Source organism: Onychomys torridus, chromosome 12 (genome assembly GCF_903995425.1).
Source record: "Onychomys torridus chromosome 12, mOncTor1.1, whole genome shotgun sequence".
Taxonomy (NCBI): domain Eukaryota; kingdom Metazoa; phylum Chordata; class Mammalia; order Rodentia; family Cricetidae; genus Onychomys; species Onychomys torridus.
The window spans coordinates 5,742,635-5,765,202 of record NC_050454.1 but is presented as its reverse complement, the minus strand read 5'-3'; the positions used below and the strand labels follow the sequence as shown (position 1 = coordinate 5,765,202).

Genomic DNA, 22,568 nt, shown 5'->3' with positions numbered 1-22,568 from the left:
GATAGATAGATAGATAGATAGATAGAGAGATAGAGAGATAGAGAGGTGGGTAGAATCTGAGAGGAGTTAGCTGAGGAGAAATAGGATCAAAATAGAATGCATGAAAACATCTTAATTAAAAAACATCTTTCCCTCAGTCTATGAGATTCATTTAGTAACATCACACTTAGCAGAATCCCGTTTCTCCCATTTGTGCTGACATGATTTGGTAGAGGCAGCCTCCTACAGGGAGCCCTCCAGGGATTCCCCCTCAGTTCCTTCCTCCTAGAATACTCTTTAGCATGTGTCACTGCAGATGCGCACCGTTGATCGGGGAGACTGCAAGGGCCCACAGAAATGCACCCGTGCAGCTTGTAGAAACTCAAGGGTTTGATTGCAAAGGTACCCCAGTCTCCTTGGATCTGAGTAACACCTCTGTCGGGGGCACTTTATCAGAACTGTCTCCTATGCCATTTCCAAGTGTGCTCTGTCCAGGTAGAGCAGGGAGCCACACAAAATTGCCTTATAGATGTGCAAAAGTAAGTGGGAGGCGTGGCAGCCACAAAGCCTGGTACTTTCCTGAGTCTGCACACTAGCCCTGTAGTCACAGGCGAAGTCCTTCAAACCCTCTCAGCCTCTGTTTCCCCATTTTCTATTATTGACTAAAAATGGTTCCACCTGCTCACCTGCCTCAAGGGCAGGTTGGAATGAACTGAAGTCATACTGTTCTCTAACCCGATAACTAATGGACGCCACCCATATCGAAATGGTAACGGCAAAGGATGAGTAAAGTACTGCTGGCAGGCGACAAAACATACACTTCAATTAGGTGATAAACGCCATCCCCTTTCATTTCAGTTCCGCTTAAAAGCGATTAGAGAGAACACGGCCAATTGCACAACCTCATTTTACTCCACCTGAATGAGGAGATGAGTTATAAGATTGAGCTCACGATGTAGCTGAAGACGACCTGGAATGTCTCATCCCTTTGCCTGCACCTCCCAAGAACTGGGATTACAGGATTATTCCACCACAGTGCTGGAAATCAAAACCGGGCTTCACAGCTGGCTGGGCAAACACTCCCCCAACTGAGAGAACTACTTCAGCAGCAGAAAGGGGTCAAGACCTTGTGAGATCCTGACAGACAAGAGGTGAGAACAGAGCTTAGACAGAACAGGTGAGGACTCAGATGTATTCAAGGACTTGGGAAGAGGTCAAAGGACATAGATTTCTGTCCCCCCAAAGTAGTGACTATAACTTTCAGAGAGTCCAATGAAGCAAAATGGCGGTTTCTGAGCCTTGGTGGCATCGCTGCCATCTCAACGCTTTGGGAAAGGGGCGTGGTCATGAGTGGTAGAGATCAGCTGTAATTGGCTCTGTTACTCCCGCATTATGTAAAACAGTGGCTTCCTTTCCCTAGATGATTTCAGTTTTCCAGAGTAGTTCTTGGCTCGTTTTGTTTGCAAATGTCCAGGAAGATGATCCTGTACTGTGCTGTGCATGTAAACATCACAAGCCCAGCACCACCCATGAGACCCAAGCTGACTAAATAACTTACTCCTACAAGTCTGAAGGTAACACATAAACTTACCAAAGTACACTACGAGCATATGAACAGGGCACAGGCCTGAGAACTTACTGAATACTGCAGGCCAAGAAGGGAGAGTGGAGAGCATCACCAATATTGGGGCACAACAGTTTCCACTCACTGACTTGTCATTGGACCACCCAGCGTGTGCCCTAGGGATGCACATGTTTACGTGGAAGCCCTGCAACCGACTATATATACCCAGAAAGGATGGGATGTTGGGAATCTCCAGCAAGGGACCCCCATTCCACACTCTGGTCTCATTCCTCCATTTCAAACCCTGCCCTCCCCCCCCCAGAAAGCCAGCCAAAGTCAGTCCCTCCCTGGGGCTGCTCAAGACCACGCCTACCTTCAGGCTTTATGAGACTCCCTAGCCATATTTACCATATGACTCTTCCCCTGCCTTTCCAAGGGTCACCCAGGATTGTTGTTGTTTGTTTTTACTCTTTTGGGGGGCCCGCTACCCAGCTCCCACATAAATCACACATGGAAGTTTATTATTAATTATGAATGCCTGGCTTTAGCTTGGCTTAGGTTCTAGCCAGCTTCTCTTAGCTTTAAATTATCCTGTCTACCTTTTGCCTCTGGGCTTTTCCTTTTCTCTTACTTCTGTAAATCTTACACTGTGGCTTGCTGGTTGTGTAGCTGGGTGGCTGGGAGGAGTCCTCCTCCTTCTCCTCTGGCTGCTCGATCTTTCCTCTCAGTTTTCTCCTATCTATTCTCCCTGCCTGCCAGCCCTGCCTAGCCTTTCTCCTGCCTTGCTGTTGGCCATTCAGTTCTTTATTCGACCATCGGGTGTTTTAGACAGGCACAGTAACGCAGCTTCGCAGAGTTAAACACATGCAACATACACAAAAGTAACACACCTTAAAATAATAGTATGCTACACAAGATTGCTTTGCTTTGTTCATTAAACCTGGATTTATTAATTAGGTTTGATTCAGTTTATTGTATCAGCAACTGGGGATTGAATACTTATCACCACAGATTGTGAGCTGCTCACTGGGGGCAGGTGGAAATTTCAGCTCCTCAGGATCCAAACCACTTGACCAGGCCCGTTAGAACTGTCATTGTAAGTTCATCCATTTGTCCTTCTTGGCTCAGTTCTTTGCTTTGCCAAGAGAGCCATGCACACCTGTGGGGAACTGTGACCCAGCGGTTCTGACACTGCCGCTCAGCTATGGACCTTCAATAACTCCCAACTCCCAGTAGCTCATCTAACCACCTGCAGTGACTGGCTTTGTATCTGTATCAGCCCTCCACCTCTGCTCCCAACAAGACATCTTTGAACTCTTTTAACCTTTTAGTAGTCATTCTGTAACCTACAAATATACATATAATTACTGGAGAAGTCTAATGTGTGATCTGGGAGTTAATATTAGTAATTATGATTGGAATAAAAGAACAGTGTTTGCCAACTGCTAGCTATCACGGGGAAATTGGGACTACTTTGTAAATTGCAGCCCAGGAAATTGATGTTGTTTGTAAATTCAATAGACTTTAACAGTGTGGAAAGGAAGGAATGTTTTCCTCTTTATTTCTGATAGAGTGTGCTCTCAACACAAGTTCAAGGCCAATTTGGGCTACTGGGCCACAGTAGTGAGTTCCAGGCCAGCCGGAGCTACATATTGACAGCCTGTCTCAAAAACCCAAGACCCAGACAATAAAAGAACTAGCATAGTTCCTATTATCAGAATTACAATTTTTTTTTAAAACTATAATAGCAAATTTACTGTGCCAAACAAGCAAACCAACCACCTTAACTTCTGAAAAATGGGTAAGTGTCCCTCATCCCTCTGTATAGTTTTCACTTGGTAACAGGCAAACAATGGGAGGTGACCCACCCAAACAAAATGTGGAGGAACCTTTTCATGCTGACTCCAGGAGCCTCTGTTATATACTGTGCTTGAACCTGACATTAATTCACACTGGTCATGGGCACTATATCCCTCCCCAGTTTTCTGTTGTCAATTTGACTGAATGAAGTAAGTCTTTGTCCATAAAGTCTGCTTTCTAATCCATTTTTTCCCTCCTCAACAGTGTGTCTGCAGCATGGCACGTCTCGAACACCCCCATCTCTTGAACACTTATCATCAGGTACTTGCTCAGAAGGGGCGGTGGCAATTACCTCAAACTGTGTGAATCTCTACAAGTGCAATTACATTCTTCGGTTTTTAAAGGGCATCCATTTTTAAAAAATTGTCATTTGAAACTCTTTGGAAAACATGCATAATAATCTTAATGATCCCATTGAGTAGTTTAAATTCAAATTGTGGAGCATCTGAAATACCATGGTAGCAGCACTTTCCATAAATTACTCTCAAATTCAATACATCCCTACATACACAGACACACACACATACACACACACACACACACACACACACACACACACACATTCTCACAAGTACCATACTAAAAAAATTTAAATTACAGTTTCCTTTTCTCTCGTCCCACTTAAACTGTTGCTTGGTTGATAAATTAGTGCTGTAGTGTCTGTTTATAAATTTGCATTACTTTTTCTAGAAAAAAAATGTTTTGTGAGAAACAAATTTTTAGAGCCCCTTGAGGAGGATATAACTTTGTTTCCCAGTGGGCTTGGCTTCATCATGTATGTGCTCTTGTGTCTGTCATGTGCACATGGATGTGTGCCTTGGCAGGTGGTAATGCAACCTATTTTACTCACTATCCTTCACTTTATCATGCACATTTGCACAAATGCTTGGACTGAGTTTAGTGTCTGACTTCCGCTAGACAGCACTTCAATGATCTCAATGTAACGCAGAATCAATCCATCATACTTTGCAAAGACCTTCACCTTGCCATTAATGCTTTTGAGAAATATTTGTTCAAAAAGACTGCTAGAAAGAGTCCAGAAAATGGAAAAGTATAGAAAGAAGTATGGACCGCCCTAATAGTTCAAGATGACCAAAATAAAATAACCTACATTGTGGACTTCTGGTAGGAGAATTGCAACCTTGTGTACTTGACAAAATCAATCATAATTTCCCTTAAAGAAAGATTTTGCCCTAAAATAGGTGACAGAGATGTTCTTAGCCATTAAATCCTGTTGAAATCCATCCTTTTAGGTGGAGCCTTGGAATCTATGATTCTACCCACAGTATCATTGAAACAGTAATGATGTGATATTTGGCAATAATTAGACCATTTAGGCTGATTAAAGGGTATTGTGATTTGTTAATTGTACCCAGGGGTGGTAACAATTTACTGATTTAAAGAGTCCCTGAAAGTACATTCCTTCAAACTGTAGAACATCTTTGGGTGTTGGCTGGTTAAAAGAGTTAACAGTGTATTGAGTAAGTTAGTATTTACAAACTATCAAATTTACTTATTTTTCTTATAAATGATCTTAGAGCATTAACCAAAAGTTCTAAATTAAACTCTGCTATGCCTAAGGGTCAATAGAAAATTTCGACAGTGATGTGAAAGTCTGAGTAGGAAAAGCAACAGCATCATCAACGATGGGAATGGAATGCCAGCAGAAGTTAAGGCCTGTGCAAGCATCCCCAGGCAACATGGAGACAAGCCATGGCAACAGAGGTTCCCGTGGCAGATGGGTCCTGCTAAGATAAACTGAAAAACTCATCCCCTCAATCTTCCATACCCCTGCCCACTGGCCAGCTCTGAAGACAGTTTATATTCACAAGGCATTGAATTTAAATTTCGACTATCCATTTGAGTGCCTATAAACATTTCTCAAGGACTGCTGTTTCCTTTAAAATTTCCATTAAAAATCTGAAGTACAGAGGATGCTTAAGTAAGTACGCATTATAGACTTCAAGGGTTTGGGCTACTTAGGCAGGCAACTGGGCTACAAAGATAGGAAAAGTGGCCTCATAGACAGACAATGAATATCAAAGCCCCATTCTCAGTGATTAGCTATCTGGGGTCCTTTCTCGGAGCTTTAGTTCTTACTCATGTATCCTAGAAAACATCTGCCTTATTATGGGATTTCTGTGCATAGCAAATGAAAAACAACTACGGAACTTCTTTGTGCACATGCATGTAAGTGTAAGATGTGATTATGCTAAGCAATTGGTACAGGTGTTATGGGCTAAAGGGTGTATAATTAACATAAATAGAGAACAAGTGGCCAGGGTTGGGGCTCAGAAAACGCCTCAAATTATGGTGCTTTGATATGGTATGTACTTTGAGTTGAAAAATACTGTACGCTTCCAGACCACAGTGTCCTTCTCTTTTCCTTCTCTCTAAAGCACAGGTCAGTCTTTTTCTGGTTTATTTATTTTAGTAAACCCAAAAAGAAGACAACTGTCATGAGTCGCTTCCCTGGGAATCTCATTAACCAGAGAATATAAACCATTTCAAAGGAACTGAGAGACCGGAGGTCAACAGAGCCCTACAGACAATCACAGGCTAGCCCCTATTCTTCTCAGAGTTCATTTTTTTCCCTCTAGAACAGCTCAGATCTCCTACATCCTCTAAGAGCAGGGGATGGCAGTTTCTTTGGGTACTCACTCTTCTGTCCTGTGATATTCCCACATGGTTAATAAACTTGACTTTCTCCTGTTCATCTGTCAACTGTCAGTTTTTGTCACAGACACAATTATCAATCATTCAGAGGGTAAGAAGCAACTTTTTCTCCTCTGTACTTAATACTATCCAACAGTAATTGGGAAATAAGTTATTATTTCCTAAAAATATTGGATAATAAGCTGGTTTTCTAGGTCTATGTCAAATGGTCAAAAGCAGTCCATTCTGGGAGGTTTTTGATGCTGGTCAGCTTGCCCCCTGGCCTCAGGGCAGGGTGTGGACTTTTCTCCCATCAAGTAGCAGGGCCTGAGTCTCTCCAGCCTCAATCAGGTGGCTTTGCCTTACACTGTGTTTGTCTGACTATCTCACTATCCAAGTGCTCTGCTGGAGCAGAGCCAGGTCTACTGTGCTCTGCAGTCTCAAAACACGAGCTATCCCGGGCTCATCCTAGGTCTCTCACAGCTGGCGCCCAGTTCATTCCTTAGTTAAGAACTTGCAATGGGAATTCACTTGCTGCTCCCCTTCCAAGTAGCAGAGATAGTTATCCCCATCCTGTAAGAACTGTAACATCCTTGAGGAAACTCCGGTAGAATGAGTCACAAAACAATTTTCATTGTATTGTACTTTGAACCTAAAAGTAACGCTTCATCTGCTAACCCTTAATTACATTGGCAAATGGGTGAGGTTTATTGATCCATCCATGAGGAGTTAATTCCATAAGACTCGTTGGCATGAAGCACTTTATGGGTGAACACATCACGATGCCAGCAACTTTGCTGAAATGGCTAGCAGGCACTGTCCAACCAAACTCAGGCCAGTTTGGCTCCCTGCCGACAGTGCCAGCTTCTCAACAATTTAATAGCACCCTGAAATGATTCTCTAACAGTGTCTTCCTTGTTTTCTTCAAAATATGATAAATCAAACAAGTGAAAATACACAGGGAAAGGAAAATGCAGCAGTGACACAATATCTTACGTATCAATAGTATTCCCATGGTGTGTTTAAGGTCAAGGCAAGAGGGCGCTCAGTAAGTACTTGTTAAGTGATTACTTTTATTGCTAGGAAGGTAGGCTTCGTATTTCTACCCCATCACAGTACTGATAGAGCAGCCATCAACCTATGGTCAAGAGATTCAGTTAACAGCTTTGCAGTCTATGCTCATGTGGATTAGTTACTTCCCTTGTGCCTATGACCAGCACACCTCCCAGGAGCAACTGGACCAAGGGGAAGTTTCTTCTGGGCCATGGTTTCAGTCCATTATAGCAGCAGGGAATGCCTGCCTGTGAGGGCTGGTTCTGTCTGGTGGCCAGAATGTGTGCCGGTGGGTGCTCACTTGGCAGCACTCCAGGGAGCAGAAAGAACTAGTTAATTTAAACTAGTGGGTTTCTCTAGAGAGCTTGCTCATCAGCCCTTGCCCCACACGAGGCACACAAAGCTGGGAGAGAGAGCTCACCAACCTCCTCACCCGGGTTCCTCATCTCGGGCCTCTAGAACTATGAGCAATGAAGCTTCCTACTGTTGAAGCTCCCCAGTTATGACATTTTGTCACCATTGGTTAGTTTTGTTGCTGTACTTTTGTTTGTTTTGTTATGGCTGTCAAAAATCAATGTATTAAGGACTCCTTGGGATGGGAGGTACTGCTTTGGGAATTCTGGATACTAGAAGAAAGGTTTGGGGTTTCATAGAGACGAGAGGCACAGAGAAAACAGAAAGCAAGCTTGTTCCTATGTAGCTCTTGTCTACCAGAGAGGGAATGATAGCTATCCACCAATATGGAGGGTAGCCACCGGTAAAGGATTAAGAGAGACATAGGGGTATAGACAGCCACTCCTGAGACACAGAGGGAGCACGCGCACACACCCATCCAGAGGCCAATGGATGAATGGGAAAGCTGATGCAGGAGCCTTGCTGACTAAGAAAAGGTCTTATCTAATTAATGCCCAGTGATCTGTTTACAGGAGGTGATTTAAAACAAGGGAGGGGGAGGATTCAGACTCTAGGGCCTCTGCTCTAATTCCAAAATGCTCATCATTTATGACTTGATACTGTGACTTGTAAAAAAGAATAAGAATAGTTTCCATTTTCTCCAGAGGTTAAGAAAAGTAGAAAATAGGAGAGGCCACCTGACCCACCCTCCTGACGGCAGCTTCCCCCAGGAAGATCCGTTGGCTGAATTTTCCTTACCGGACACCTGTACTACCTTCTTCCCTCGGAGCCAAATGCATTCAATATCTATACTTGGTGGAAAACTATTTGGGTATGTTATGTTTTATAATGGATTTTTAAAGGTCATTTTGCTAAATTAGAAGAAATATATTTATTTTTAAATATTTATCATCTACAATAAATATATCTTAGGGTTTAGTTGCATTAAAATCTGGTATGTCCATAGGCTGTATTCCTCTGAATCACTTTAACCACCCCTGAACAGGTTAAGATTCAGAAAGTAGAATCTTTGTTTCGTAAGGCATTTACTATTTACTTAAAAATAAGCGATAGGATGTAAAATGTCACTAAACATATGCACTAAAGACTTTGCAGGCACTTGGGTCAGTAAGAGCATTCAGGTCATTCATCTAGCCAAGACATTCCAAGCAGATCTCCTCTGTTAGGCATGGTAGTTCACACACAGGACCTTACTGCAAGATGGCAGAGAAGGAGCCAGCTTCGCAGTCATGATGGCATCAGCCTCCTCTCAGGGAAGTATGCTAAAGAGGTCCTCTTAACTAATGATGAGCTTTTTAAAAAGTGTCTATTTATTTGAACCTGGCTGTGGGAGGGAATTGGCCTGTCATATTCAGAACAGAGGAGAGCTTTTGATCAAGCTCCCCGGCAACTCTCCGTGCGGGACACACCTGTGAGCTTGACCTTGAGAGCTGCAGACTAGACAGCTGGTTTCCCTCTCGCATCTTTCCTCTAACTCTTTTATATGTATGGTTCAGGGGTGACACTGCTCTGAGGCTTCTGTTGCCAAGCTTTCCTGCTCCCTGAGATTTCACTGAGAATCTCAAGTCCAAGCGCACCAAAAGGCAAGTAAACAGATGAGCCAAACCCTGTGAGGAGACCCTGGCATGAAGCAGGCCATCTCCAACCTCCCTCCCTCTCAGAGCAGTGATAGGCTCATGCGCTCTGTTAAACTCTGCAACAGACAGAGACACACGTGACCTCGCTGCCTTTATATATTCCACAAGAGTTCACATCATCAAAGAATATGCCAAGAAGCCAAAATTTTTTTATACCAGTTGTAGCAAGGTTCAGCCTCATGCAATTGGTAGGAAAAAGATACTGTATGTTTAAGAAAAGCTGCACCTCGTTGAAGAACTTCCAAAGAAGTTTTTTTTTTTTTTTAATTTTTATCTAATTTTTTTTTCACATAATGTATTTTGATCTATTCTTTCCCCTCTTCCTAATTCCTCCGATCCTTCCTACCTCCATACCCACCCAATGTTATGTTCACATTCTCTCTTTCAAAACAAAACCAAAAAAACAACAAACAAACAAACAACCCAGGAAAAACAACACAAACCTGAACATTTTGTCCAAAAAAGTGTATTAAGGCTGGTTACTTCGGCTATTTGAAGGACAAAGATGGGAAGGAAGACAAGGGAGCCAGCCAGCAGCCTGCACCAGGGCAGAGGGGCTTCAGAGTACGATGCTCTTAAGAGGCCATTGGGAGCAAGTGTTATCACAGATGTGGGGAGAAGAGAGGGAGAAGATTTGGGGAGTTATTTCTCCTTCAGGTGGAGGAATGGAGTGGATCTCAGACCTTCATGTACATTCAAACTGCAGGCCATCCCCACCCCTCAGCTTTAGAAAAGGCGCTAAGTTCCTGCCCTGTGCAGGAACCTCGAGGGTCTGGAAGTGTGTGTTTAATGAGAATTGCCAACTACTGAAAGCAGGTGACACTTGCTGAGGACACCAAGCTTTTGGAACTTCAGGGTCTGACAGCCCCCAGATTCCCTGAGCTTTGAGACCAGCACAGTCCAGTCGAGTTCCAGAGGCTGAAAGGCTCCCTTCTGAAGGCTTTGTGTATGTGTCTTGGGCTCCAGTCTGGTGCGATTACCCAATACTCCAAAACCCCTTACTGATTCAAGCTCAGCCCCCTCTTCTCTGAATGCTCAGTTAACCATGTGACCATGTGAGGTAAGAAGAAACTTTCATTCCATATGTTCAGAAACCAAAGCTAGAGAAACCAAGTAGATACTGAATGGTGGCTGGCTGGGCTGGTTGTGATTTGAATTTCCAAATTTTGTCTTTAAAATCACTTGCTAGTGTATCCCTCCTGATGGCCCTGGAACTTCTTTTCAGGTTTAATTTCAAGATAGAATTTTACAGCCCATTCCCTCCCATCTCCAAGCCCGCCCCTTTCTTTTTCTTCTTATAGAAAATTTAAAGCTATGGACAATTTTTTTCTGGTGGTACACAGCAGTTCAGAGGACTTCTGAAGCACAGACATTATGCTGTAGATGACTAATTGTTGTTCTTTTCTCCATTAAGAGCCATAAGATAAATAGGAAAGAAAATAAGGAATAAATGGGCCCCTTTCCTATTCTCTTTCCATCCTTTATCTTTAAAGTAGGAAGTTTACTGAACCACAGCCAACAATTCACTCAGCCTAATGAAGTGTATAAGTAATGGGATTAAATAATCTTAAACCATTATTGCAGTGGCCTGATGCTGACATTTATCCAAACCCTGCCAAACACTGGGTGGTGAGTTCATGCTTCATTTAAAAGTAAACAAAGTGGGGCAGCAGGAAGATTCCAGCATAAGGTTTCAGAGGCACTGAACCTGGAAATACGAGACCCTTCATTCTGGTCAGAGCTAAAGCAAATGCTGTCCTGGATCACTGTGCTCCCTAAGTCGGCCAAGCCCTGCTTTTCCCAGGGATCTCTCTGTACCCACAGTCACACACATTCAGTTCTTTCAAGTCTCTCCCAGAGAGAAAAGTTCTCTGAAGGCACCACCATGGCTCGTGGCTTCTATTCTTGCTTCTGCCATTAACAAAGCCTGTAAACTCAGGCCAATCAGCAAACTTCCTCTAGCTTTTACCTTTTTCTGCCATTAAACAACATTACGGAATTAAGGTTCCTTCCTGCCCTTAAACATTCCGATTCCATGACAACAGAAGTTAGATGTATTGGGATAGGAGCTGGCAGGACTATGTAATATTCAACCAGGACTTCCTGCTGCTCTGGGCCATCAACGAAGAGGTCTGCACCTCAGCTTCCTTGACAGTAAAGTGCTGCCTCAGAGGCTGTGGGAATGTGCGAATGTGAGCAGGAAGCAAGGTCCTCTGGGAGACAGAAGTATATGTCACAAGCAAAGGGCAGTGTCACAGCCCCGGAGTGGGCACGCTGCCACTGGTGAAGAATAGGGGTGGTATACAAATGACAGGTGTGTTCCAAAGCACCTTCAATTCCTTCCCATAGCCCATAGATTTAGAGCATTCCTCCCTTACATAATTTCCCATGTTCTCTAGGTGCTCAGTTTTCCTTATGGCTTCTGGGTAAGGGTGATTTCTCACATTGTATTCTTCATGTCTAGCCTTGAAGCTTTCTACTACTTTAGATGGAATCATACTTTAGAGGCTAACATTGTAACTGTTTATGTTCAGTATTTGAAATTGTGAAACACAGCATGTAAACAACACTACATATTGTTAGAGATGTGCATTAGAAACCCATGGGCATGATTAAAGGAAGTTTAAAACAGCAGCTACTTTTATAAGGTAGTTTGGGGAATGTGATCAGAAGGAAGAATCCAATGCATTTCAAATATTTTTACTTCTATGTGGATCTTTATATTATTCATTATATATATGTCAGAAATACTATATATAATACTACATAATAACTAAATATATATGCACACAAGTATGCATTTAGCTTTTTCTTTGTTTTCTAATTGCCACTTAAAAAGTTGGCATGTTAAAAAAGATGTGAAGACAAGGGATGATCCTACACATTCCTAGATCCAGGGGCAGGAAGGCTGGCCCTGTTAAGCCTTATCAACTACCAAATTTTCTCATTCTACTTAGAGCTTGCTTTGTGTTGGGGTGTTTGCTTTTGTTTGAAAAAAAAAAAAAAGAGTATGACAGGCTGGAGAGATGGCCCAGCTGTTAAGAGTGTTTGCTGTTCTTGAAGAGGACTTGGGTTTGATCCCCAGCATCTACAACCTCCTATAAGTCCAATTCCAGGGCATTTGATGCCTTCTTCTGGAATCTACAAGCACTGTATACCCATGGTGTGTACACACACACACACACACACACACACACACACACGAATAAGTAAATCTTAAACAAAAAGAACTTGTAACAAATTTTATGAAGTATCATTTTAGTAAAAAGTATCTATTGATATAACTACAGTCATATTCCCTTTCTGCCCAACTTGCTATATGAGTTTGACAAAGTATTTTAAAGGTCCCTAATATTGTCCAAACATTGCACTCATCAAATAAATTGGAATGTTTTATTATGTGGTATTCAATTTACTATTCCAGTGACGTAGTATTCAGCTGAAAATGTCTAGGATTTCCACACATGGGCAGTTAGCTTGGCACGGTGCTCATCCTTGGGCAGCTAAGTTAGTTTCTGCCATCAGTACCACGCTGGGCTTATGCGACTTCATAAAGGGATTTGAGAAGTTCTTTTCTTGGAAGGCTCTAAGGGTGGAACCACTGCAGGCATTATTTGTTCTTTGAAGATAGGAAAAATCCTGTTAGTGACATTTCCTTGCTTTTTCTCAGGTAGCAGCTCTGACTTTCATCCACATTGGTGGGGCAATTTGAGTTTCTTCTTGCATATTTTAGATTTTCAGAGAAGGGATATCTTCTATGAAAAGTATAATTTCTTGAGGGACAGGGTCTCCTACATCCTAGGCTGCTAGAACTCCTGATTCCCTGTCTTCACCTCCCCAGTTGGGATACAGGTGTGTGTTAGCACACGTGGTTTATATGGTGCTGGTATTGAACTCAGACTTTTGTGCATGTTAGGCAAGGACTCTACCAACACAGACAGACCTCCAGCCACAGGTCTTGGGTTCAAGGGAGAGAGAGGAAGGCTGTGTCTATACTTAGGTCAACAGCTTCGTTTTCGTCCCCACATTTTGTACCTTTTCCCCCCCTCTGTCTTGATTTATTTCTACCACACTCATTAATTCCATCCTCCAATCCTTCCTCTCTCTGAGACAGGGTCTCTTCTAGCCTGGACGGGCTTGAAATCACTGTTGGAGAGTATGCTTAAAGCTACCATACCTGACCTAATTTTTTACCCTTTTCAAAAGCAATCCACTAAAATTCTAAAAATCCTAGTATTTTTTTTCAGTGACCTACAACTGTTCATGAATGCCCCTTCTTTAGATAGTTTCTCCTATCAGTATCAAGTTCTTGTTCTGTACTCTTTGCTTACAGCTGATCATGTTGTGCCTGAGCCTTCAATCCATGTCCCTCTGCCCCTGAAATGCATCATCACCTCTATTGAGGAGTCTGCCCCACAAAGATGCTTCTTTATCTTTTCAGTTCTTGTTTAGTGGCTATTACCTTTGATAGTCAACTGCTGGCTTTATCTATAATTTCCTCTGAGATTTTTCTGTTGGCTTTTTCCTTTAGGATTTCCTTATGGAATCAAGATTGGCCAACTTGCAATATGGCTGCCACATCTCCCAATATGTAGGACTAAATTGTGTGGCTTAGGCTTCCTTTTAGATTTTGATATAGTAAATATATTTCTAAATATTTTCTGTATATCTGTGAAGATAAATTCCATTATTCTATAGATCAATGTATTTTGATTCAATCAGTCTTAATGATACTATCCGAGTCTTGCAATTGATAGGTTGAACACTGAAAGACATATGTTTTCAAAAAAATAGGCATCAGCATTTTACCTCATCTTTATCAGCATTGTGTGTTCTATATTTACAGGTGGGCCAGGGGCTGTTCCTCACCGGGATATGAGATCCTTTGTTAATCTGATGGTTTTGTCCTGAATTGCACTTTGCTATTTGTATTATGGGATACTGATACTTGACTCTGAAAAATATTCTTTTGAAAATACTATAACTTAATTGTACTAACTTATTAATGTATCTTTGCCTATTTCTCTATTTTTTCTTATTCTTTCCCTCGTTTTCACACATTGAGATAGAAGCCAGGGCCTTGCACATGCTAAGCAAGTGAACTACCACTGAGCATACTCATATTCTCACCCACTCTTCCCTCCCTCCCTCCCTCCCTCCCTTTCTTTCCTTGAGACAGGGTTTCCCTGTATAGCCCTGGATGTCCTAGAACTCATTCTGTAGGCCAGGCTGGCTTCGAACTCACCAACCAGTAAGTAGTTTTTCTGGCTCAGTACTTACCACACTTTCATTTGATCTTGACCTTCCTCATGTTACATTTTCATTAATGTGTTTATCTAATGGAATATTTCTTTGAGTCACTTTCCGAAAAGGTATATATACATTTAAGAGATTATTTCTGTAAAAGGCAAAGTATGATACAATGCTATACAACAAAGCATGTGGCTAATTAGATGTAAGGTGGGAGCATTTGTCGTGATGCAGCCACATCCGGGCTATTATAGCTCCATAATTATGTCACGCACACAGGCACCGAGGCAGCAGATGGACAGACATTCAGCAGAGTGCAGATAGGACATGGAAGGATTTGATATTTTTCTTTTCCTAATTTTCTCTAATGAGCATATTAAAAGAGTATTTTTTAAAAAGAATCACCACCATTAAAAAGACAATTCTGATCTCCACATTTCTCTACAATACCTAAAAAATAAGACAAATCCAGCTTGAATTAAATCTAAAACAACAACAACAACAACAACAACAAACCCAACCCAAACACCACTTTGAAAGGCCAATAGAGCAGAAGCATCCAGAAGAAGGAATCTTAGCAACAGAAACAGATTTCTGGTGATTCTGTCAGACAGAAAGATTGGGGCACAGGAACCGAATGCCAAGTTCTAACTCTGACCATTACCCGCCTTGGAACTTAGACAGCCGGTCTTTTTGACATGCAGCTTTTTTCCTTTTCTTTCTTTTTTTCTTCCCTTCTTTTGAGAAGAAATCCTTGCCTTTTCTTTTTCTGGGTACATTTTTAGTTATTTAAAATAATTTTTAAATTTAAGTATATTTTGATCATATTCTTCCCCTCCCCCAAGTCCTTGCAGATCCCCCCCATTTCCTACCCTACCAACTTTGAGTTTTGAGTTCTTTCTCAAAAGAAAAGACAAATAAACAAAAAAGAACCCAATACAATAACAATCCCACCCCAAACAGGAAAATAAAATAAAATACCTCCCCCCAAAAAAACAAAACCAACTCTAACCAAATAAAACTGTGCACGCGTGCGCACAAAGCACGCGAACACACACCCACCCACCACACACACACACACACACTCACACACACACACACACACACAAATTTGGAGTTCATTACATGTTGGTCAACTACTCCCAAACATGAGGCCTGCCCTGTTGATGTACCCTGTGTTACTACGCTATTGAAGAATACTGATTTTTTTTTCCCCTCTCCATGTAAGTAGAAGTGACACATTAGTTGATAACCTTTACCTTAGTGGCTAGGTTTTCATTTATTCCATTCATTAAAAAAAAAAAGTAAAATATAACATGAAACAAAAACTATCACATCAAAGTTGTACAAGACAGAACAACAGAAAGAGAAGAGTCCCGAAGAAGGGGCAAAAATCAGAGGCCCATTCGCTCACACACTCGGGAATCCCACACAGACATTAAACTAGAAGCCAGATGAGCAGTGCAGAGGACCTGGGGCAGACCCATGCAGGCCCTGTAGACGCTACTTCAGTCTCTGTGAGTTCACAGGAGCTTTTGGGCCTCAGTTCCTTGCTACCAGAAAATGACAACCAAAGGAACTAGAGCTATCTCCAAGGCTCCCCTGAGGATAGTAGACAAAATAAAAATACTCAAAAGCAAAAATATACCACTGGGCAGATGCTCTACGTCACCACGACTAAATTTAACTCCAAACGTAAAATCATTTTTTTTTATAATGAGATTCCAGGCGTTATGAGCAGAGAGATTTGTGAACGACCAGGCATCATAGCTTGGTACCTGCGTTCTGTAGTACTGGATGGTACAACTCTGGCCAGTGCTTATCGATGAAAACCTTGAGAACAGAAGGCTTTCATGACTTTACAGTGGGTAGCCAGTGGCTGGCAGTATTCTTGTGTTTTCAGGAAGGTGAATGTTAGTTTTCAGAGTGGTAGCATGGACCTTGCAAATAACAACCAGGTCGGAAGATGCTGTCTGGTCTTCACTTTGTCCTTTACTTTGGTTCCATCAAAGCCTCATTTGTCACGGGGTCTAATAATCTTCCCATGCCTGTCACAGTTCCAACAGGCATGATGCACCACAGCAGAATGGGAGAGAACACCTAGGGTGTGTGTGGTCCTAGGAGAGTGTTTTGGAAACCATTTCTCGTTCTTGAAGCATTCTCCTTATTGGGAGAGTGCTAGTGGGGTGTCAGGAAGACACCAGGGAAGAGTGTGTTTAAGTGTGTAGGTGGCCTGTGCAGTCAGCGATGAAGGGAGGCAGAAGGAGATGCTTCATGCTGAGGATAGCGGAGGCGGGCGATTAGGGAAGTGGGATGTTCGGGTGGATTTTTCAGATTCCGTCCGAACTCTGCGGCTCCTTTTCCAACGCCCACAGAAGGCCCTGGTTCTAACTGCATTTAAAACATCCCATTAGGAGGAACTTGAGTACATAAAAGGACAGCTTTCCTGCAGAGGTACCAAAACTACCTCTTAATGGAGTTGAAAATTTACACTGCTTTACCTCAGCCCATTTAGTGGCAAAGGATAGCAAAAGGCTGCTGATGTGGAGGTCATTAATGGGCCAGGTTCTGGTACCTTCAAGTTAGTCTCCCAGGAGACTGGCTTGCTAATTCCAGAGGTCTTGCTAGCCACTAGGATTTCAACTCTAATAAAAAATACCTGTCCTACCTTTCCAGACGCTCTGCCCCCAAATCCTGACCCAGTGCAGGATTCTGGATCACCATTTCATTAAACAGACTTTGGCTGAGAATTTCTAGTGTGTGTATCCCTAGGCACAGCCTCCTTTGCAATGCTGAGAAGAAAGCAACTGTTCCTTTGTTAGATTTATGCTTAGGAGTAAGCTTGTCTCAGTAGGAGCAGAAGGTCAACAAGCAGGAGGCCTGGTTGATGCCCTTCATACGTAAAGACACAAATGGCTGTAAGCAAAGTACCATCTCCTCATGTGCCCTTATGTTCCTCTTAGGAAGCCAATTGCTTTCAACATTTCTATAGCAACAGCAGCTGAGACATGCCCCATTGTGTGCTACAGCTCCTCCAGCACATCACAATGATATGGTCACTCATCAGCTCTATCCTGTATACACCCAGCAGTTCCATGACACAAAAAAGGAACACCCCTGCTCATTCCTTATCTATGACATTAAGGAATTAATATCTAACTTTACCAAAAAGAGCACTCTGGTACTTCAAAGGTGAATGATGTACCCAATGCTATAATCCGAGAGCTGGGACCAAGATAGATAGATTCTATTGAAATCGTTTTACTTCCCAGTAAAGTTTTAGTGCTCTTAAATTTTAATCTGTTTATTTATTCAAAACTATAAGAATAAACAAAACTAATTATTTACAAGATCTATTGACTTTACTATTAACAATACAAGCATCAATTAAAATAACTAGGACATAGTGTACTTATCACATTGACTCTAATGAATACATCTATCTAACAGGAAATAGCACATAGTTTAATATATGAACTCATTGTTTGTAATGGTCGTGTCAACCAGAAACAGTTTTCTAAAGAAACACTTCGAGGTGCTAGGGGTGGTGGCATATCCCAGCACCTACAAAGCTGAGGCAGCACAGCTCTGTGTCCTAAGTGCTGGGTCAAACTCCAGAACTCAAGGAAGGCAAAGCCAATGCCTTCAGTACTACATCACATTTGAGTTAATAATCTAAATTAACATATGCTAAGTAATTTGAATGATATAAATATTTCACTCAATGTTCTTTAAGCATATTGCAATGACAAAAGACTGGGAAATGTATTTTGCATGAAAATGTAGTTCATAAACATAATGTAAACCTAAACAGGTTAGAGGCTAAAAGTGAAGGTTACCACTGAGGCACACTGTACACATATTCATATCGGGTCAAATACATAGAAAACAAGTGAAATACACGTGAAGAGTGCTACCATACCACACCGAATCAGATCCGTCCAGCCACAGATGCTGGTGACGCAGAGTTAAGAATCCAAGAGACCTTAGAACTACACTAATATCATAAACCAAGTCTGAAGATATTACAGGGCATTTAATGTCAGAGTATGCAAATATTAAATTTAAATGTGATTACAGGCTTATCAATAACTGATTAGGAAGAAATTTAATTTTTGTTTTACAGGCCTCACTCCTGCATCAAGAGTCAGACATGAGTGGCTGGTCCTCACTTAGAAATAATTAACTAAGCCCCTGCCTTCCATGTTCCTATTCCATCAATTACGTAAAAACACTAACAACAAACAAAACAAAAAGAAAAGGAAGTCCCACTAACTGGTGCCCAGGGGACTTAATTTTCTTGGCTTTGTTCACGATTTCATTGAGACACCTGTGTCCAGCAGTGTGACAAGAGGCTCTCTGGCTGGATCACATGGACAGTATCTCTGATTCTAGAACTTTAGCTCCTGGAGAGAGATGCACAGCCCTTATGCTGTCCATTTTAGTAAGTCTACCTTCAATGTAAGGTGTTCTAACTAACGCTTCCTCTTTCTCTATTCGCTCTGTAGGCTCAGCATGCAGCTTATTAGAACCATGAAAGTTTAGTAGAAGTTGAAGTGCTAATATTTTCGAGGGCACAAGGCCTGTGTTGAACTCTGGAATCAATTCTGGACAGGAGGTCTTTGAGTAAAGGGGAAGTGAATTCTGATAAGACTTCAATTATCTTTCCGAGTAGCTATGGAAAGATGTCATTAAAGGACCCCGATTACAGGTTCTTACGATGGGGAAAAGTCTCGGAAGAGATAGTAAGGTTCTTCATTATCTGCATTCACACAGCTTCTCCAAGTGTATGATTGAATATCTCCCAGATAGTCTTCCTTGCTGAGTGCAGTGCACGAATTGCAACCAGAGCAGAGAGTTTCAGCATCCTAAATAATCTCAGATATCTTATCCTTGCAACAGAGTCTGCATTCTGAGCTGTTGCACTATAGAAAATGATTAAAAATACGAAATTGGAGTCTTGTTACTCACCCCGGAAAGCAAACATTAAGGAAAAAAAAAAAGAAGAAGAAGAAGAAGAAGAAGCAGAAGAAGGGCACATCCAGGAAACAAAATGTCTTCCTAGAGCAAAGTGAGTCTGAGTCTGACTGCACCCATCAGGAATGGTAAATAGGTCCCCAAATCTAATTATAATTAAGCTCAAATGTTTTTAAATAAATTAAGCTCAATAGCTTTTCCTGAGTAGACCAAGGGTGCTTACAAAGATTGCCTCATCACATCTTCAGGAGTCTTATGGAAAGATAGTGCCATCATTTCCATTATATAGATGAGAAAAACCAAGGCTCAGAAAAAGATCAAGTAACTTGCCCAAGACGGAAAGCTTTGACTGAACCCACTTCAAACTCATGTTCTCTGCATACTGTTACACAGTTCCTCAGTATTGTAAGACTTTTGCTGACACAGCATGAAAATAAACAGCTGGAGAAGGCTTCCACAAAAGCACTGTTAGAACAGCAACAGTCAGAGTCACAGTTAACAGGGGATCAAACAGGAGCTATAAAAAAGTAACAAGACAGCTGGATGACTCCACAGGGTTTGCTGATGTTGCTGCTAAAACTTGCAGCAATAAAACCATTTCACAATGGTGGCCTGAGTCATCAGAAAGTACAGCCCACTGAAAAGAGGTCAGACTTATAAGAGGCCTTTCTCTTTTCATGCAAGATTTCAAAGGGTGGTACTTAAACTGAATGAACTAAGAGGTGAGATTTTTGCAGAGTGGACTTTATCTTACGTGGACAATGTTGCTTCCAGAACAATAGGGAATTTACAGTCTGAAAAACTAAATACAATCAGTATTCCCCAAATTACAGGACCAGGAGGACATGTGACTCATGGCTCTGTGTCCAATTTTAAGAAGGAAGCTCCCTTTCTCCTCTACTCTCACTTTCAAAGTCAGCAGCTAGGCAAGTGACCTTAAAATGATTTCTTTTCTTTTTTTTCTCCCAGTTGATTAGCTGATGACATTATAATGATATTACATGTGTTTAAGTTGCTCCTGGAGAGAAAACAAAATAAAATCGAACCTGAAAGATGCAACGCAATATTATATGATTATATAAAATTTCAGTCGTGGAAAACTGAGCTTTGTGCTGCACACCCATGTGTTTCAATAAGCTAAATTTTTCAGAATATTGTTACCAACTGTGCTGGCTAGTTTTATGTCAACTTGATACAAGCTAGAGTGACCAAAGAGGAGAGGACCTCAATTAAGAAACTGCCTCCATAAGACTGGGCTGTAGGCAAGCCTGTGGGGCATTTTCTTATTTAGTGATTAACAGGGGAGGGCCCAGCTGATTGTGGGTGGGGCACTCCTGAGCTGGTGATCCCAGGTTCCATAAGAAAGCAGACTGAGTGAGCCTTGGGGAGCAAGCCAGTGAGCAGCATGGCCTTTGCATCAGCTCTTGCTTCCATGTTCCTGCCCTGACTTCCCTCAGTGATGGACCGTCACCTGGAAATATAAGCCGAAATAAACCCTTTTCTCCCCAAGCTGCTTTTAGTCATGTTGTTTTGTCACGACAATAACAACCCTAATTAAAACACCAACTAAGGTGGAGATGACAATAACTTTGAACTCCAGGGAGAAGCAAATTTCTGAGTCCCAGCACCTTCTTCCTAAAGTTGGAGTGCCTTGGCAGAGGGGCCAACCATGACTATTTCAAAGGTTTGCAAAAGGTACTTTTTCCATGAATATGTTCTGTGGATAGATCAAAACCAGAAGGAGATAGCAAAAAAACTTTACTTTGGACAGATAATAGGTTTCTTATTCATCATACTATAGTATCAGAAGGTAGCTTAGTAGATTAAGGAACCATGTAAAATACTAATAAATGTGGCCTATTTTCTAAGCTATGCTACTCAAAAATAGCTTTGTTCTTTTAAAACAGAAATCCATTTATACTTCAAGGTAATCTATAGCAAAGAGCTTCTCTACATCACAGACAATCTGGGGGTTGGGGAGGTAAAAATGATTCTGTAGAGATATTTAGTCCAGAAGTTTGGAAGACCACTGACAAATTCAGCCATCTGCTAAGTCTTCCCCAAAGTCCTGGGACTTCAAATGCAGAATGAGACTGTGTAACAGGAGCTAGGACTCTGCCAATGAGGAACCCTTCATATACACCATAGAGAGCATATTGTTTCTACATACATGCGTGAAAACCACAGGCCAGAAAACCTTTCTGGCAGACCTCAAATTGAAAGGCAGCATTCTCCCAACACAATTTTCTGACCTCATACGATGCTAACTATATAGGAAAAAAAGATACAGGATAACAATTTACATATGTACACATCTTTTGAAGTTCAAAGAACTGATGTCGACATTTATATGGAGCGACCAGTATTTAGTCAAAGACAGAGCAGATGAAGACCCAGTGTGAGGACTTACAATGTAGCAGGGCTCACAGTAGGCCTTCTTCTCCACGGCATAGAAAGGCTGTCCCCGGAGCTTGTTGTTACAGACGATGCAGGTGAAGCACTCCACGTGGAAGACCTGATCCATGGCGGTGCATCCTGTCCCTTCCCCAACCACGTTTTCCCCACAGCGAGCACAGCGGCCTGGAAGATAAGGGGTTGCTTGTTACAAAGGAACTCCTAGATCCTCCCAAGGAAGCCAAGATGAGAGAGACAGCAGGTTCAACTTGTAGCCGCTGGAGACACAGCACTATTGGCATCACTACCCTAACCAGCAAGCTCACCATGGTCTTCACTGCCATCACTACCCTAACTAGCAAGCCCACCACAGTCTCCTCTGTGAACAGCAAGAGTCTGCTTGAGTCAACTGGGCAGACAGCTAAGGCTCCTGAGAGAGTGATGGAGGAAAACACATGCTTGATGCTGAGTCCAGGGCACTGCCTCTAATCACATACATGTAAGTGCAGGATTCAGGATGTTGGGCTCAAAGGGCAATCTATTGAACAGAAGAGTTCCGGCAAGCCTTTGACCCTGGAGAGTGTGCAGATCAGTTAGTGTTTGCATTTCATTTCTTTTTCTAGTCCTGGTTGTCAATCCTCTGTAGTCGACCCTCAGTGACAGGCAGATCATGTGGTAGGAACGCATCTCTATTTCCGGAGCACTGAGGCTAGTAGGTTTTCTTCTGTGGAGTCACTAATGTAGCTGCACTCTGACTGCTGCCCATAATTCTAGTTCTGATCTCG

At 42.1% G+C, this 22,568-nt stretch overlaps 1 protein-coding gene across 1 annotated transcript in view; it reads right to left on the bottom strand.

The window, feature by feature from the left end:
• Positions 1–22,568, bottom strand: part of LOC118594076 (LIM domain containing preferred translocation partner in lipoma) — a 606,198-nt gene that overhangs the window by 86,316 nt on the left and 497,314 nt on the right. The window contains exon 10 of the mRNA XM_036203866.1: positions 21,800–21,969. Within this exon, the coding sequence (XP_036059759.1) occupies positions 21,800–21,969 (170 nt within the window). The remainder of the gene's footprint in view (positions 1–21,799; positions 21,970–22,568) is intronic.